Raw genomic sequence first — 15,881 nt, 5'->3', positions numbered from 1 at the left:
AAAAGTATATTACTCCCCTTTCAGGAAAAAAAATTTTTTTGACTGTGCTTGCAATTCAGGATGTCACTACTAGGTGGCAGTAGTGCTTAAGAACTAAATGACCCACCAGGAAGACTATTTGACCAAGAGACTAGCATGTCTCCTGATATTTGTAAGAAGTAAAAATATAATACTACTAAAATAGTGAAACTGGCACAAACATTAAACATCCATTAGCTTAATTACTATTTTTAAGCCAAATTTTGAAAAGAGAAAGTATAATTTTTTAAAATGAAGTTTTGGATAAGTAATACATTTACAAGTTCAGAAGTATATGACTAAAAGTATATATATATATATAGTGAAAAAGTCTTTCTCCCCTGTCTGTCCATAACTAATTGAATAGCTTCTTGAACACCCTTCCAGAGCTTCTCTGTGTAAATACAAATGAACACAAATATGTATTCTTATCCTTCCATGGTTAACACAAATCTGTAGAATTTCTGCATCCTTCTTTATATAGTTGCATAGTATTCCACTGCATGAATGTGGCAAAATGTATTTAACCAGTCCTCTAGTGATGGATATCTTGTGCGGTTTCCAATTTTATGCCATGACAACCAATGCTGAAGTGAATAACCATATGCTTGTGTGAGTACACATGTAGGATAATTCTTGGAAATGGACTAGCTGGGTGTAAACATTCACATACATAGGGTCTTGTTATTGACCGTTGTTGCTTGTTTTTGCCATTGGGCTATATGTTTTCCTTCCATTTGCTTCTTTCATTTAACCATACCTCCTGGCCATGGCTCTGAAAAGAAGTTGCCGGCAGTGGGGAGGGAGAGCCAGGACTGGAATGTCTACTTTTCCCTTCGTCCTTTACCATTGGCTCCTGGGGGAAATATCTATAGACTGGAGTGGTGAAAGAAGAAATCTAATAAATTCCTTTTCTGAGACTAATTAAGGTTTCAAAGAGATGGATAACCACTTGGGATAATACAGTCATTTTGAAACTCAGGAAATGGTCAGTAATGTTGCAGCCTCTGAACATTGAACCCAAGAAAGCTCTGGCCCTTTGAGTTGAAAACCTGATGAGGTTCATTGTGATGTGCCGCTGAAAAGAAAACAAAAAATGCTCTTTGGCATCCCTTGCCAATTTGGAGACTTATGCTCAGGTTTGATCAATTTTAATGAGATGTTGCCATTAGCATGCTCAAGAGGGAAAGTGGTGCAAAGCTGTATGAAAATATGGTCTTAACTTCAGGATTATCTTCCGTCTTCCATATGGAGATGGTGGTGTCTGAATCCCTAAATATCAGGTGGTGCCATTTTAGAGCAAGAGGGAACTACAGATGCCATCTTTTCCAATTCTTGTAGTCTACAGATCAGAAAACTGGGGCCAGACCAGTTTAGATGCCCTGTGCAAGGTCTCCCAGGTACTCAGTGGCAGGGCTCGAGCCCAGGTGGGTCTCCTCATTACTGGCCCCTGCTGTTCCTGCGATTTATAGGATTTCTCTGACACAGACACGCTGAGATGTTGCCATTGCCAGGGAAGCTCTTCTCTGAAATGGCCCTTTGGCACACACCCTTTTCAGCCTGGGATCCCCCACCCCACACTCACAACTGAGGTTAAGTGGGTCTGGGGCTGTTCTATCAAAGCAAAACTAATTGACTTATATGGACTTGAACTTCTATATTTTTTAAGATTTTATTTATTTGAGAGAGAGTGAGCTAGAAAGAGCATGAGCGAGGGGTGGGGGGGGCAGAGGGAGAGGGACAAGCAGACTCCCTGCTGAGCAGGGAGCTGACACAGGACTTGATTCCAGGACCCTGAGATCATGACCTGAGCCGAAGGCAGACGCTTAACTGACTGAGCCACCTAGGCGCCCCTGGACTGGAACTTCTAATCTTGATCTTATTAATACTTTGCCCTGTTTATTTGGACTCTCCACGAGTAGAAAGTAAAAAAATGTTGTACAATGAACAAAATAATCACAGTCTTACCTGAAATACCTTTGAAAGTTTTTCTGAAGCTTTAATTATCATGTTCCTTTTGTTTGGGATGTAATGACAGGCCTCCCCAATTGTCCTAAATGTTTGAAAAATATTTTTGATACTCCGTTTTCTGGTGTGATAAAAAGCCCCCATGTTGGCCATGCCGAGGAGGGTTAGTCAGGTGATAAGGGGAGCTCTCTGCTTTGTCCAAGAATAATATGGTTAAAAGAACAAAGCAAATTTCAAGAAAACCGATATACCCTGATCCCATTTTAATGGCAAGTCTCTGCTCTGACGACACTTTTTCAAACTGTAGCATGTGCTCAGACAACAGAGGCTCTGCAGAAATGTGTGACCCTTTGGCGAGTACGCATGCGTTGAGGCCAGTTAGCATAATGTGTATTTCAGATGCAGTTTGTCATTGATGCTGGGTGGCACGGGGCTTAAAACAAAAACAGGATGAGCCCGGAGCAGGATGAGCCCTAAATGGAAAACTAGGTGGGTGGGTGGGTATGGACTTGGAAATGGAAAATGTACTTCTTTCCCGTGGGACGTGGCCTGTGTTCATTAGTGCTGACCTGCCTCCTTTCTAGCCCTGGGAGCTGACGTTGACACCAAAGCTTACGGAGAAACTGAATAGACCCTCCCTCCCCCACCAGCCAGGGATGAGGATGAGACCACCCAATTCAGTTATGCTGTGGCCAGAACCACATGTTTAATCTTTACCATGAGTTCAAACTATTCTTGCTCCTAGAGACATGGGATCCGGCAATTAAAGTCAACATGTGCTTCCATTAGACCATTGTGTCCACCTCCAAATGGTTATAAATATGTAGCATGAGCTACGGGGAGGGAGCCGGTAGACTGGATGACAGCCTATGCTAATGGCACTCTAGAAACCAATATTCCTCACTCAACATGACGCGGAAAAATTCTACCCAGTACCTCCTGGGTTCCATTCGTTTTTCTGGGTAAATGTTTCTGGGGAAAATAATTTCTGTTTTCATTCCAGCTGTGCAGCGGATACTGTGATGATGGATTGCAAGTGGAAAGAGTAAGACAAAACTCGAGTATACAAAGGACAATGACAACCAGAAAGCTTCAGCCAGATCCTGCCCTTTGCTTGAAAGGAACTGGAGCCTAGGGGGAGGCCAAGGCATTTCCAATTTTTAGTCCTCTGCCTCCCTCTGCTGTTCCTTCTCAGAAGTTTTCCTTACAACAATGAGAAATCATGTACTAGCTGCATCCTTCTCTATGCTCTCCCTGCTGGCGCTAATGGGAGATACGGACAGCAAAACGGACAGCTCCTTCATGATGGACTCGGACCCTCTGCGCTGCATGAGGCATCACTATGTCGATTCTATCAGTCACCCATTGTACAAGTGTAGCTCAAAGGTAAGATCCAGATCTCTGTGAAGGTAGCATTACTTCCCAGAGACAGGAGAGAAGCCGTATTCCTTTGTCCAGGGGATGGAGAACGCTGACCAGAGCCCACACCTGAGCTCCTTGGCTGGCCCACGGGGCTTGGGGGAGAGTCAAGCTCTTAGGGTTTCCCAGCAAGCTTTGAACCCTTGTCGGTAAAGCTGCCTGAGGGACCACGTACACACCAGACAGCTTCTCTCTTTCCAGGCTGCTCGAAGTCAATAGGAAAGGCTGGAAGGTTCTCACAATAAAATCGTTGCTCGACACAAGGTGAGAGAGGTGTGTTTCGTCCCCAGCTGTGAAATGTATGAACGGTAGTGCTCTTTATCAAGAAAGAAGAGTAGAGTCTCTAGGTTATCGTAACTCCTCCTACCTCCACCAGCAATAAAGAGGACGCGGACTCAAGAAATATGATTGAGCAGTAAAACATACTTCTGGGGGTGGTGGTGGTGCTCTTCCGAGAGATTCCTGAGGGAATAGTTGCTCACTGGCTTCGTGGTCCAAGCCTTCCTCCACCTGACATGCTTATGCTAAAATGATTTCAAAAGAGAAATGGCAATTGGATCATTTATCATTTTTACACGGATTATCCAAATCATTCTTGTTTGGACTAGGTTGTGTGTTTTTTTTGTGTAGGCAACCTAGGCGACTGATGTGTCAGGTTGGGACAGGGCGTGCGAAGGAATACCACGCTCCAAAGGCCACTGAGAGTGGCCGGCCACCTGGACCACCCAGAAGGGAGGTGCATGGTAGGCAAAGGACAGACTCAGAATGAGAATCTCACGACCATCACTGCCCCCAAACAGTCACATGAATGAATTTTGCCCACATTTGGTAAATAAGAATTTGTTTAGCCCAGCCTCAGAGATTTTCACTGTAGCCCTGAGACCAAAACCACTTAAGCATTCTCATATGGCAAGTATTTTTTAAATTACCAGTGTAATTAGGACGTTTTTGTAGTATCAACCACTAGAATGAAGACCATATAAGTTAATGTCTCTACCCTCCATTTCAAAACATCATGACTTCTGTCTGCCTTTACAATTTCCATCACTTCTCTGATTACAACTCAGTGCTAATGGCTTGTTTTAGTTTGGGGGAATCAGAATTTGAGTTAAATCATTTTAACCATTATATTAATAAGATCTAGGACTGTGGGAAAAAATAGAGACTTTCCACTTAAAAACTTTCTGGCTCTTATTTGTACTTGTAGAACTAAAAAAAGGAGTAAATAGATAAACTTAAATTTTTGCAAGACTGCAATCCCTTCTTAGGCAAAAAAAGCTAAAGCAAAGGGAGAAGAAAAAAAAAGACAGGACATGTTTTTACAACTGTGATTGCTCAGAAATCGTGGGCCTGAGCAATTATTAGCTTCTCCCCTCCCCCAACAGCACTAGTATTTGGTGGTTCTTATTCCATGGATGGGTTCTCCCTCTATTGAGCTGTTCCCCATAATCATAATCTCCATAATGATTCTTTAAAGAAAGTGGGGGTAATTAAAATTATTTAGAAGGAAAGGTCAATGTGATGATAGGAAGGAACGGAGAAATAGGAGCGTCTCTAAAAACAATCTGGAAAGATCTGGTGAAATGATAGAAAAGCACCTTGGCAATGATCAAATTAGTTAAGAGAAGGTCAAAAAAGAGATGTCGTTAACTTGAGTCCAACAAACTCATGGTGCTTGAGCATGACTCCTGGAAACAAACCTTAGTCTACCTCCGTTCACATCAGTTTCTTCCAGAATGCCATGGCAAATAGCGCAAAATTGTGATAGGAGCAGAAATGTTTGTAATTTCATGGGAACGATCTGTTTTCAAACATCTCAAACCATCTCAAATATAGTAATAGCTGTATGTAAATGGTGCTTGTAATTATAAACCTTTCTTTCTTGGCCTTAAAATATGTCTGGCAGGATCTCAACTACTCAGACCTTTTCTGGATTAGATTTTCCCTAGGTATCCAAGAACAAAAACTTGTTTTCATTTTTAAATAATCTCTAATTCTTGACTCTCCCAGACTCAGGCTGGTCTTCTCTCTAATGAGTCTCATTAACAAAATTGTTCTTTACACACTTGAGATAAAACATTTAGCCTGTGTCTAGAAAACAGCCAATGTGGGTTTTTACAATGAGGAGACTCGGGTAAATCTTTCCTCTCTGCAAAGTTTCCCTCCACATGATGTTCAAAGGCCGTTATTTACTAGACACGTGCCTATCATTTGCCTGTCAATTGCTAATGCTTCCTGACTTACATTTCTCCAGTGTCTGGCACTGGGAAGACAGATGACCAGGAGCTGTGACCCAGGGTCAGGGCACGGAGAGCATCTGCTTGAATACCTGATGTGTTTCAGGCATCTCATAATATATGACCTAATCACTGCCAACAAACCTGTATTGGAAGACACCACTAATCCCAATTTACCAGGAGGGAAAACTGAAACCCTAAAAAGGTATTCAGTAGATTGCTCATTTAGTTCAGGAGGAGCAATGTCTGCCTCAGATCATTTTTCTTTCAATGACTTGGATCTTTATATTGAAGAAATGCCAGTAGATCATAGAAGCCACTATTTAGACTATTGGCCACTATTTCAGACTATTTCATTATCCAAAATAATGATGGATACTCCACAATGTTTCCAGAAAATAGGGATAGTAGTGAAAGTTCTGTGGAGCCTTCCGTGACGCTGTTTGTTGCCCCTAGCCCTGAGCCTTGTCATCCATTGCCTACTAATCCAGGAAAGGGCTGAGACAGAGTCAGGCAGAAAAGACTGGCCATGTTGGTCTACCAAGGAGATCCGTGTGAGCACAGATTATGATGTGCCTGGTAGCTTTCAGTGGTGACACCTCCTAGGACTGGTTACAAAGGATCTTGGGAGTGGCAGGTTCATTGACAATCTTCCCTGAAATTCTGAGTGAGTAAAGGCTATAGAGCAAACAGCCAAAAGGTCAGTGGCTAGTGAACATGAGCTGTCTGGAGAATCTTTAAGGGAACTGAGGCATCTCAGACTTTGACATGACAGGAAACCTGGTTTCACATTCCAGCTCCACAGTGTGCAAAGTGGGTGACTTTGGGAGAAGTAAAACAATTCCTTAGTGCCTCAATTTACTCCTGTGTAAAATGGGGCTAATGCTATCTATCTAAAGGTGGGGGTATAGGTCTTGGTGATGATATTTGTAAAGCATTCAGCCTGGTGTCTGGCACATAGCAGACATTAATAAATGATACTATGATCTTGATGATGAAGTTATAAACTGGACAGGTGTTGAGACTCACTTTCTATTTCAGTCACTATTGAGACCTCAATAACCATTGGGATCTCAGATAGCTTGAAGGGATTAGGAGAGTGAACCTCATCGTGGTTCTTGTTAAACACAGAAACCTGGCAGGGGTGGAGGGAGCATGCAGAAAAGCAAAGTAGATGTAAGCCATCATGCTGGGTGTTAAGAGTGGGAATAAAAGTAGAAGAGAAACAGATCCTGCTGTCTGACGTCCCTTCCCAGGTAAGCAGAAGAAGCAGGGAGCGGAGGGGGACAAGTTCTAGATTTGAGCCAGGGATGGGTTTTCAGGAGCTGAGGCTGGGGAGGTGAGCCAGTAGGGCAGGCCTGTGAAGCCCGAGTTGGGTGAGGAATAGGGGTACCTTGCAAGGACATGGAACCAGTGCACATGGAACCAGTGCATAGGTACCTTGCAAGGACATGGAACCAGTGTCTGAACTCTGAAGGCCCACAGGGGCAGCAACTAAGAAGGACAGTTCAGAGGACAAAGCCTGGAGAAATTCCCAGAGGAAATGAGAGGGGAAGCTGTTAAGGTCCCCAAGCCTCTCCTAGTGCTGCTGACGCAGCCCATAGTATTTGGAGAAGAAATAGGGAGATTCAGGAATAATGAATTTATAACACAACTACCGGGAGATATGACTTTTTTTTTTTAAAAAAAGGAATGAATTTATACTGAATGCCTACTGTGTGCAGGCACGGTGGCAGGCAATGGAAGCACAAAAATAGGAGGGAAACGAGAATGTTTTTACCCTCATAGTGCTTATAAGTAAATGGGAGATAGAGGGAAAGGAAATGTTCTGTGTACAAAGGCTTTGTGTCAGTTTGACTTGTGTCCAGAGTGAAGGGACCAGATTCCATCATACCCCATGCTGCTTCATTCCTCAGGTTGCAATTCTGCTGATGCCTTTGGCCCGGCACAGATCCTTTGTTGACCTGGGTGCCTGGAGATGAGCTGAACTAGTCATTTGTTGAGGGTGCTGGGGAGGGAAGAAATGGGTGCCCCAAGAGGTGCCATGGGATAAGGGGTATGTAGTGTTCACTGCCAAGAAAAAAAGCTTAAAAAAAAGTTTCTCATTTAAATGAGGCAAATTAGCCAAACTCCTGTTCTAGGATAGGATGTTCTGAGCCAGAGTCTTTATTCTGATACTGATGAAGACGTCTAGTCAGTCATGGCCTGAGCCAGGAATTCACAGAGGTCCCCCATGACAGAGGAGGAAAAGTGGCTCTGGCAATGGTAAGAATCTTTCAACAAGGCGTGATGAAAACCATCTGTGTTTGGGTTTTCTCTCACTCAGAAGATAGTTGTATATTGCAGCAGAAGACATAACTGCCTAAGAAGTATGGTAGGTCACCAGAGAGAGCAGGGGCCTGGGGTCTCCGGGTGTAATCCTTGGTCAGGACCCAGGAATCACAGCTGGCTATAACCCTCACAATGTAGCCTGAACTTGCCCGTGACCAGCTTGAGCAACTTAGGAAATTCCAGGGTTTGACAGGCTGACTTGTCATGGTTAGGACAGAAGGCTCAAGAGTCAAGCTGCCTCAGTCCAGAATTCTGGCCTTCCATTGTACAGTGATGTGATATCAGGCCAGTGACTCATCCTCTGCCTTTTCGTTTCTTCATTGTAAAATGGGGCAAGTTTACCTTTTGAAATGGCCGTTAAGAATCAGGTTGCATATGAAGGGCTTGGCACAGAGCCTGTAGCCTAGTAAATGTTCAATACATGTTATATATCATCATCATTACTATTCTTTTATTATTATCCAAGGACCTTTCATTATTCTTAGCCTCAGCACATGGAAATCAGATTAGAACATGAAGGAGCCCATCCCTGAGCAAACTCTGTGAACCTTGCAGCTCTGTTCATATTCGATGAAGCTGACTTTCACAGCCAGCTGGAGCCAAGTGACTCTAAGGTTGGGGGGATACAAAGGAACCGCTGGAGAAGTTGCCTAACTTCCTAGCATCAGGCCAATTGCTTGGGGGAACATCAGAGAACAAAAATTAAACTGGACCAAAAGCAGATAATATGCATGCATCTGTCACCCACCTAAGCTGTGAGAAGTCAATAGGTCAATGAGTAACAACCAACTGTTGAACCTGCTCCTTTGACGATGGAGCCCCATGTGGGTTCTTTGTCAAAAGATATTCATTATATGATTTCATAATGAAGCAGTGCAGATGCTCCCTATTAAGAGCAGTTAAGGGCAGCCTGGGTGGCTCAGTGGTTTAGCGCCTGCCTTCAGCCCAGGGCGTGATCCTGGAAACCCAGGATCGAGTCCCACATTGGGCTCCCTGCATGGAGCCTGCTTCTCCCTCTGCCTCTCTCTCTCTTTCTTTTTCTCTCTGTGCGTCTCTCATGAATAAATAAATAAAATATTTTTTTAAAAAATAAGAGCAGTTAAGTGCAGTGTAAAATGTAGAGGAGTCATCCCGTTAGTAAAGCATGGCCAAGTCACCCAGGCACGAAGAATGTGCATTGACCACAAACTGGGTTTTGGCAGGTGAATTTAACTTTGAAGGTGAAGTGGTGTTTGGTGAATTCATTAAGGAGTTAGACACCGTGTGGTACCACCCAAGGAAATTCTGGGCGTCTCTGGGAGTCCCCAGATCACTGGGGGAGGGTCTTGACAGTGGAGATTTCATTTAGGAGTGCTCTTTCAAGATTCAGCTCTGCATAAGCTTGGAGGTGGTGATGATGCATCCCAAGAATTTCATAAGTAAAAGGACAGGCTTGTATGGTTATGATATGGTTGGGGCTCCCAGAAGTGAGTCAAAGTAGATTGGAGAAGGGTGTGAGTTGGTATATGTTTCAGGAAAACACTTTAATATCAGAAGACAGGATATAATAGTGATTTAAATCGGAGGCTTTGTTTTGGACTGACGTGGGTTTGATTCCAGCTCTACCTTTTACCAGATATGTGAGTTTGGGCAAGTTACTTCAACTCTCTAAAGCCTCAGCTTCCTCATCTGTAATAATGGTACAGATAATAAGAGTGCCTTTCCCATCAGATTGTTATGAGGATTAAATGAGATTAAATGTTGTAAGCCCTCAATAAATGTTAACTGCCATTATTATTATTAGCTAAATGATCGCTATCTAGTGATCAACCTAGAATGGAACCCTTCAGACTTTAACAGTTTCAAGAAGAGCCTTGCTACTAAAAGTGTGGATGTTAGCGGTACTGACATCAGCCAGAGTATTGAGTCAAATGCAGAATCTCTGGCCTCACAATCTGCATTTTAACAAGATCTCCAGCTTATTTACATGCATGTTATAGTTTGAGAAGCTCTGGTCTAGAAGAGGTGAGAAGATGTTCATTAAATCTATAAGACAGGTGAGGCATGGCAGAGATAAAACATCAGGAGTGAACCTGTAAAGCAGATATTTATCCTTTCCATTCCTTAATGACACTCATTTCTAGATTTTATCTTCCAAACTCCCTGCTATAGCCCTCCAATACACATTCACAAACTGGAGCTAGATTTTTATACCACTTCCAGTTTCGAGATGGGATCTATATACCAGAAATCTCCCAGACAGGAGATTTGCATATGTGTGTTGAGAATGTCAAGGGCCCAATAATTATTTCAGAGGGTCTTCTTAGAGGAGAGGGCATTTGAAATTGGCCATGGAGGACAGTTGGGATTTCATTAAGCAAAGCTAGGAGGAAAGGGCATTCCTGGAAGGGGAAAGACATGAGCAAAGGCAAGAGGCAGGGAAATTCCGGGTTATTCCATGAACTCCTAAGTGATTAAGCTGGATTGGAATAGGGAGTGAGCAACGAGAAACAGAACAGTTGTAAGGGAGTAAGTGACAAAAATGAGAACAGTTATAAGTAAGACTGGAAAGATGTGAAATCCAGGTCATGGAGGATCTTAATACCAGTTCAGGATTTTGGACATTATGCCAAAGGCAGCATGCTGACGCTGAATGTGTTTATTGACTGTACGTGCCCATGTATTCTCCTTGCCCAGAAAGTCCAGGTCGTGAGATAGAGGGACCCATTGGAGGTGACCCCAAGGTCCTCAGTGCTGGAGTTCTTGTCCTTCAGAAAGAGCTGAAGGAGGTACTTGAGACCTTGAAAATGTTTAGTGAAGTCAGGATCGGGTCAGTGCTTCTACAAATGGCCCAACGCTGCTGATTTGGTCGTTTGATGGACAGTGCTAATTGCTGGATCATTCCAGATCTACATCTGGCTCACCTGCATGTGCATCAGGCGAGAGGCACTACTATGTCTATGCCCCCTTTGAATTAGCTCTGTTGACACTGGTTCACTGTATTCATCTGGACTGCAATTAGAGCTCAAAAGACTCCATTTGGGGAGATGATCTCTGAATATTGCTTAGTCTGCATAAGAGATGACCCACCTTAGAGACGAGCACATTTAACACTACTCTAAAGTGAGCTGCCAGGGAGCTCTTCCCCCAAACCCGCAGGTGTGGGGAGAAGGCACTGGGGAAGATGTTGGGCTCCTCCTCAGAGGGATGAGGTGGGTGCCAAGGACTGACCCGTGGACTGCTGATCTATGGTATAATCTTCAAAACCTATTTCAGATCATGTTTCCTTTGCCTAACAACACGAAGAGCAGGTGGGATGGCACTGAAGCTTTCATAAATTCAAGATGGCTTAAGGCTGCCATTTTCTCTCTGCCTCCATGATCTTTCAGAGAAAATAAATCAGTAGGTCTTATTCCAACTTCACAAAGCCCTACCAGTTGCTCCCCAGTATCTCAGATCCTATTGTTGGATTCATCCCAGCATCTTCTTCGATAATGATGTTAATAACCTATAATGACCAGAAGTCAACTTGTCTTTCTTTTAGAAAGATGAACAGGCCATTTCCTTCTTTTAATTCGTAATGAATCAAGCTGCCTACCCTACCCTACCCTACCACTATCTGTCCCTGAGTGTACATAAGAACACTGGGATGAATGTATGGGAGACATAAATGAGCCTCTGCTCTGTCCCCTTAAGCTGGACTCAAAACACTGAGCGTGTGCCTATGTCCATTGTTCTGGGGATAACCTGGGTAGTTTCCATTGAATTCTTAAAGAAGAGTGTTTACTAAAGCCAAATTAAGAGCCACTATAAAGCACATAGCCTCTGTTACTGCAGCCCAAACTTTACTTTTTAAAAAAATATTTGTTTATTTGAGAGAGAGAGAGAGAGAGAGAGAGAGAGAGAACACGAGCAAAGGGGAAGGGCAGAGGGAGAGGGAGAGAGAATCTCAAGCAAGTTTGCCACTGAGTGCAGAGCCCAACTCGGGGCTGGATCTCACAACCCTGAGATCAGGACCTGAGCCAAAATCAAGAGTCAGACGCTTAACCGACTGAGCCACCCAGGAGCTCCCAACCCAAGCTTTAGTATCATCCTAACCTACCTTTGGAAATGGAGATTGAAAAAAAAAAAAAGAAATGGAGATGGTCAGAATGAATGACTCTAAGATTCAACTGCACAAATCTCAGGCTCTTTCAGTGTATAACCCCAGGCGTGTGATTCCAAGGCCCAAAACATACCCTGTTTCTATTTCATCCTCTCATTTCAAGTTGTAGTGTCCAGAATATTTCTTCCTGATCACTCAGGTTACCCTCTTTTTCTTCTTCAGGAATTGTATTCATTTTCTTGAGCAATTCCTTGCACATAACAAATTCCTTTTTTCTGTAGTCCTTCCTCATTTACTTCTGATTTCAATTCAGAATGACTTTCTGCATCTCAAGACTGGTCGAATTGACATTGGTCCAATGGTGGTGGATATCACCTGTCCCAAGAAATTGCTTTTGTTATTTGTTTTTTTTAAAAGATTTTATTTATTTATTCATGAGAGACACACAGAGAGGCAGAGACACAGGCAGAGGGAGAAGCAGGCTCCATGCAAAGAGCTTGAGGCAGGACTTGATCCCAGGACTCCAGGATTATGCCCTGGGCCAAAGGCAGGTGCTAAACCACTGAGCCACCCAGGGATCCCATGTTCTTTGGTTTTTATTTGCACATCATGGCGGGGGGGCCTCATGTAGTGGTTCTACACCCTGAGCGCTCTTTGGAATCACCTGAAGAGCCATGAAAGCTCGGGCTCTATCCCCAAGGATTTTAATTCCATTGGTTTGAGATGGCACCTGGATGCTGACATCTTATTCTTTTTAATTTTAATTTTTTATTTGAGAGAGAGGGAGAGACAGAGACAGACAGACAGACAGAAAGTGTCAGCAGGAGGACGGGCAAAGGGAAAGAGAGACAGAAACTCTCAAGCATTCTCCACGCTCAGCACAGAGCCCAATGAGGGGTTCGATCTCACGACTCTGCGATTGTGACCTGAGCCAAAACCAAGAGTCCATTGCTCAACTGACTGAGCACCCCTGGGGCTGACATTTTAAAACAAGTTCTCCAGGAGATTCTAATGTGCAACCAGGGTTGAGAGCCCCTGGTCTAATCCGGTGGCAATTGCCAAAGAGTGTTAGGACGCTGTGGGACCTGGCTGTGGTTCTGGCATCCCCAAGGGTAACCTCATCTCTTCTCTCCCCAGATGGTGCTTCTGGCCAGGTGCGAGGGGCACTGCAGCCAGGCATCACGCTCTGAGCCCTTGGTGTCCTTCAGCACTGTCCTCAAGCAGCCTTTCCGCTCTTCCTGTCACTGCTGCCGGCCCCAGACCTCCAAGCTGAAGGCACTGCGGCTGCGCTGTTCGGGGGGCATGAGGCTCACCGCCACCTACCGGTACATCCTCTCCTGTCACTGTGAGGAGTGCAGCTCCTGAGGCCTGGGGCTGAGTGGCTTCTGAATGGGACAACCTCCTTTCTCACAGAGACAGTTCAACCAGCCAGGGAAGGACTGGCAAGAAAAATCAAGGGAAAAAAACCCATCAACAACAAAGCAGCAATTCCCACGGGATTTTGCATATTCTAGTAATAAAGACTCTCCATGCTTGTTGACACTGAGAGATGCTCTGGGAACTTGTTTTCCATCCCTGTCCCCTTTCCCTGGTACAATTTCTTTTGGTTCCTTTTCAGATTCAGGCATGTCCCCTCTTGGCGCTGAATGCTCTTTGCATTTCCAACAATTCAGCATTAGTGGGGAAAATGGGCCCCCATGCAAGAGTGGGGCAGGCTGTCACTGTTCGGTGCAGACTAGGGAAACAGTCACTTTGGAAAGCAGGAAAGCCCAACTCTTTCTGCGGTACCGTCTGGGTTGGGTTGGTTTGGTTTTGATCTTGTCATTTGGCCAAAGGTTGCCATCACTGCTAAAGGTTACCAATTTCAAAATTCCAGGCACCAAGCATGTGGATATGTATAGCGAGGCTCACTCACAGCCAGCTAATTGACATTAAAATAACTAACAAATGGATTCTCTTACATGATGCTGGAACTCCTGATAGTGGTAATTATTATTGAGAAATGACTTTTGGGAAGTAAAGGTGGCATAAAGAATTTGTCATCTGAAGGCTCTTGCAGGTAAATTATGGTAAATTTTTGTAAGGGAGCAGACTTTTAAAGACCCGCACAAATACGGATCCTACACTGACTTTGAAAAAGGCATATATGTACTAGTGGCATGGAAAACGCACTATACTCATGCATGCAAATTAGACAACCGAGTATGAATCTATTTGTGGGTGTACTATAGCTTTAGCCATGTCGCGGGCATCATTCTCTACCATCCACTTGTCCATATGAAGCTTGCTGCCAAAATGGTAGCCTGGCTCATCTTCTGAACATTTGGCTCATCTATATTTTGGTCCTTGAGACTCAAAATTTGACTTATTCCCATGTTGTGAAATAAAAAGACAGTATCTTCAAAATTTTGACTGTGTAAGTATTGTTTTCTCCTACTAAATATTCTATGATAATGCATCCCCTATGGTGTGTGTGTGTGTGTGTGTGTGTGTGTGTGTTCCAGGAAAAGAGGGAGATGAGGTTCTAGAATGCATGGGAAAGACATTGTTTGAAATCAGTAGACTAGGGTGAAGGGGCCTTAGGAAATTTGGTTTTTATTTTTTGTTTTATTTTATTTTTAAAAATATTTTATGTATTTATTTGAGACAGTGAGAGAGATAGTGAGAGAGAGCATGAGCAGGGAGAGGGTGGAGTAGACTCCCCGCTGAGCAGGGAGCCAGACATGGGGCTCCATCCCAGGACCCTGGGATCAGGATCTGGGCTGAAGGCAGATGCTCAACCAACTGAGCCACCCAGGCGCCCCGGAAATTTTATCTTTAGTTTCAGAAATTAGTTTATCAAATGAGCATAAGATCTGATGCATTCTGGCTTCCTTAGGCACTATGGAATGAAATAGATGTCATCTCTTCACTTTTGTTAGAAAAGAATAAGTATCTGTAAGTGAACTCTGAAGGACCAGGAGGACAAAGAATTCACCAACCATGGTTTCTGTACGATTGACTGTCTAGTGCTCTAGGTCCAATGATAGGACACTCCTGAGCATTACAAAAATAATCATTACCCCAGATTGGCGACTCAGTTTCTAGGGCAACCTTGACACCATGCTGTCTTGGTTTACCAGAGATGACAGTGCACCCCACTGTTCATATAGTCGACCTGTGAATTACTTTTCCTGTAGAGATGATGGTTTTGTACACTCTCCAGCATATAGCTTTCACACGTTTTTTAAAAAGAAAGTCAGCAGGGTTAAATTTGTATTTGTGACTTTGGAACAGAATACAACTAGTGCTATTAAACCTTGACCTTGATCTTAACCTTCATGGTGACAGAACCAGCCAGTTCACTGATTAGAGGTCTCCCCATTTTGAAGGCAAATGTGAAACGGTAATTTGGTCATGACATAAAGAGAAATTTTGTCATAAAAAAGAATTAAATTTAATACCTAAAGTTAAATGGTTATAAACCTTAACTGATAATGAAAGAATTAACTGCTGGTCACATTTATAGCTATTCTTTCATGTCACTAATTAAAGAGTGAAAATAATACTTCTAGCCTTAAAATATCTCTTCCTGGCATTGAAAATCCAATTTGCTTTGAGAGTCATATGCCCCAAACTCCAGTCTTTATTTCCTTATTACCAATTTGGGACTAGAGGGGGGCACTTAATATGACTCACATTTTCCAAATTCCCTGGAAACCATAGAAAATATTTCCTTCAAATCCCATTACATACATTACAATCTATTGTCAAAGCTTCTCCCATAGAAATGAGGAGAATATGCTTGGAAAACTAGAGAATCATAGAACAGTGGCATTGGGAGA

The 15,881-nt window shown here is 43.4% G+C and overlaps 1 protein-coding gene across 2 annotated transcripts in view; it reads left to right on the top strand.

The window, feature by feature from the left end:
• The window catches only part of NDP (norrin cystine knot growth factor NDP), a 68,965-nt gene extending 54,524 nt beyond the window's left edge, over positions 1 to 14,441 (top strand). For both annotated transcript variants that reach the window (XM_055338501.1, XM_055338500.1), the window contains exons 2-3: positions 2,990 to 3,372; positions 13,195 to 14,441. In XM_055338501.1, the coding sequence (XP_055194476.1) occupies positions 3,199 to 3,372; positions 13,195 to 13,422 (402 nt within the window). In that variant the 5' untranslated portion in view covers positions 2,990 to 3,198 and the 3' untranslated portion in view covers positions 13,423 to 14,441. The remainder of the gene's footprint in view (positions 1 to 2,989; positions 3,373 to 13,194) is intronic.
• The last annotated feature ends 1,440 nt before the right edge of the window (positions 14,442 to 15,881 follow it).

This window comes from Nyctereutes procyonoides, unplaced genomic scaffold, assembly GCF_905146905.1.
Source record: "Nyctereutes procyonoides isolate TBG_1078 unplaced genomic scaffold, NYPRO_anot_genome, whole genome shotgun sequence".
Classification (NCBI taxonomy): domain Eukaryota; kingdom Metazoa; phylum Chordata; class Mammalia; order Carnivora; family Canidae; genus Nyctereutes; species Nyctereutes procyonoides.
The sequence above is the reverse complement of the archived record's forward strand: the minus strand, read 5'-3'. Positions and strand labels throughout refer to the sequence as shown.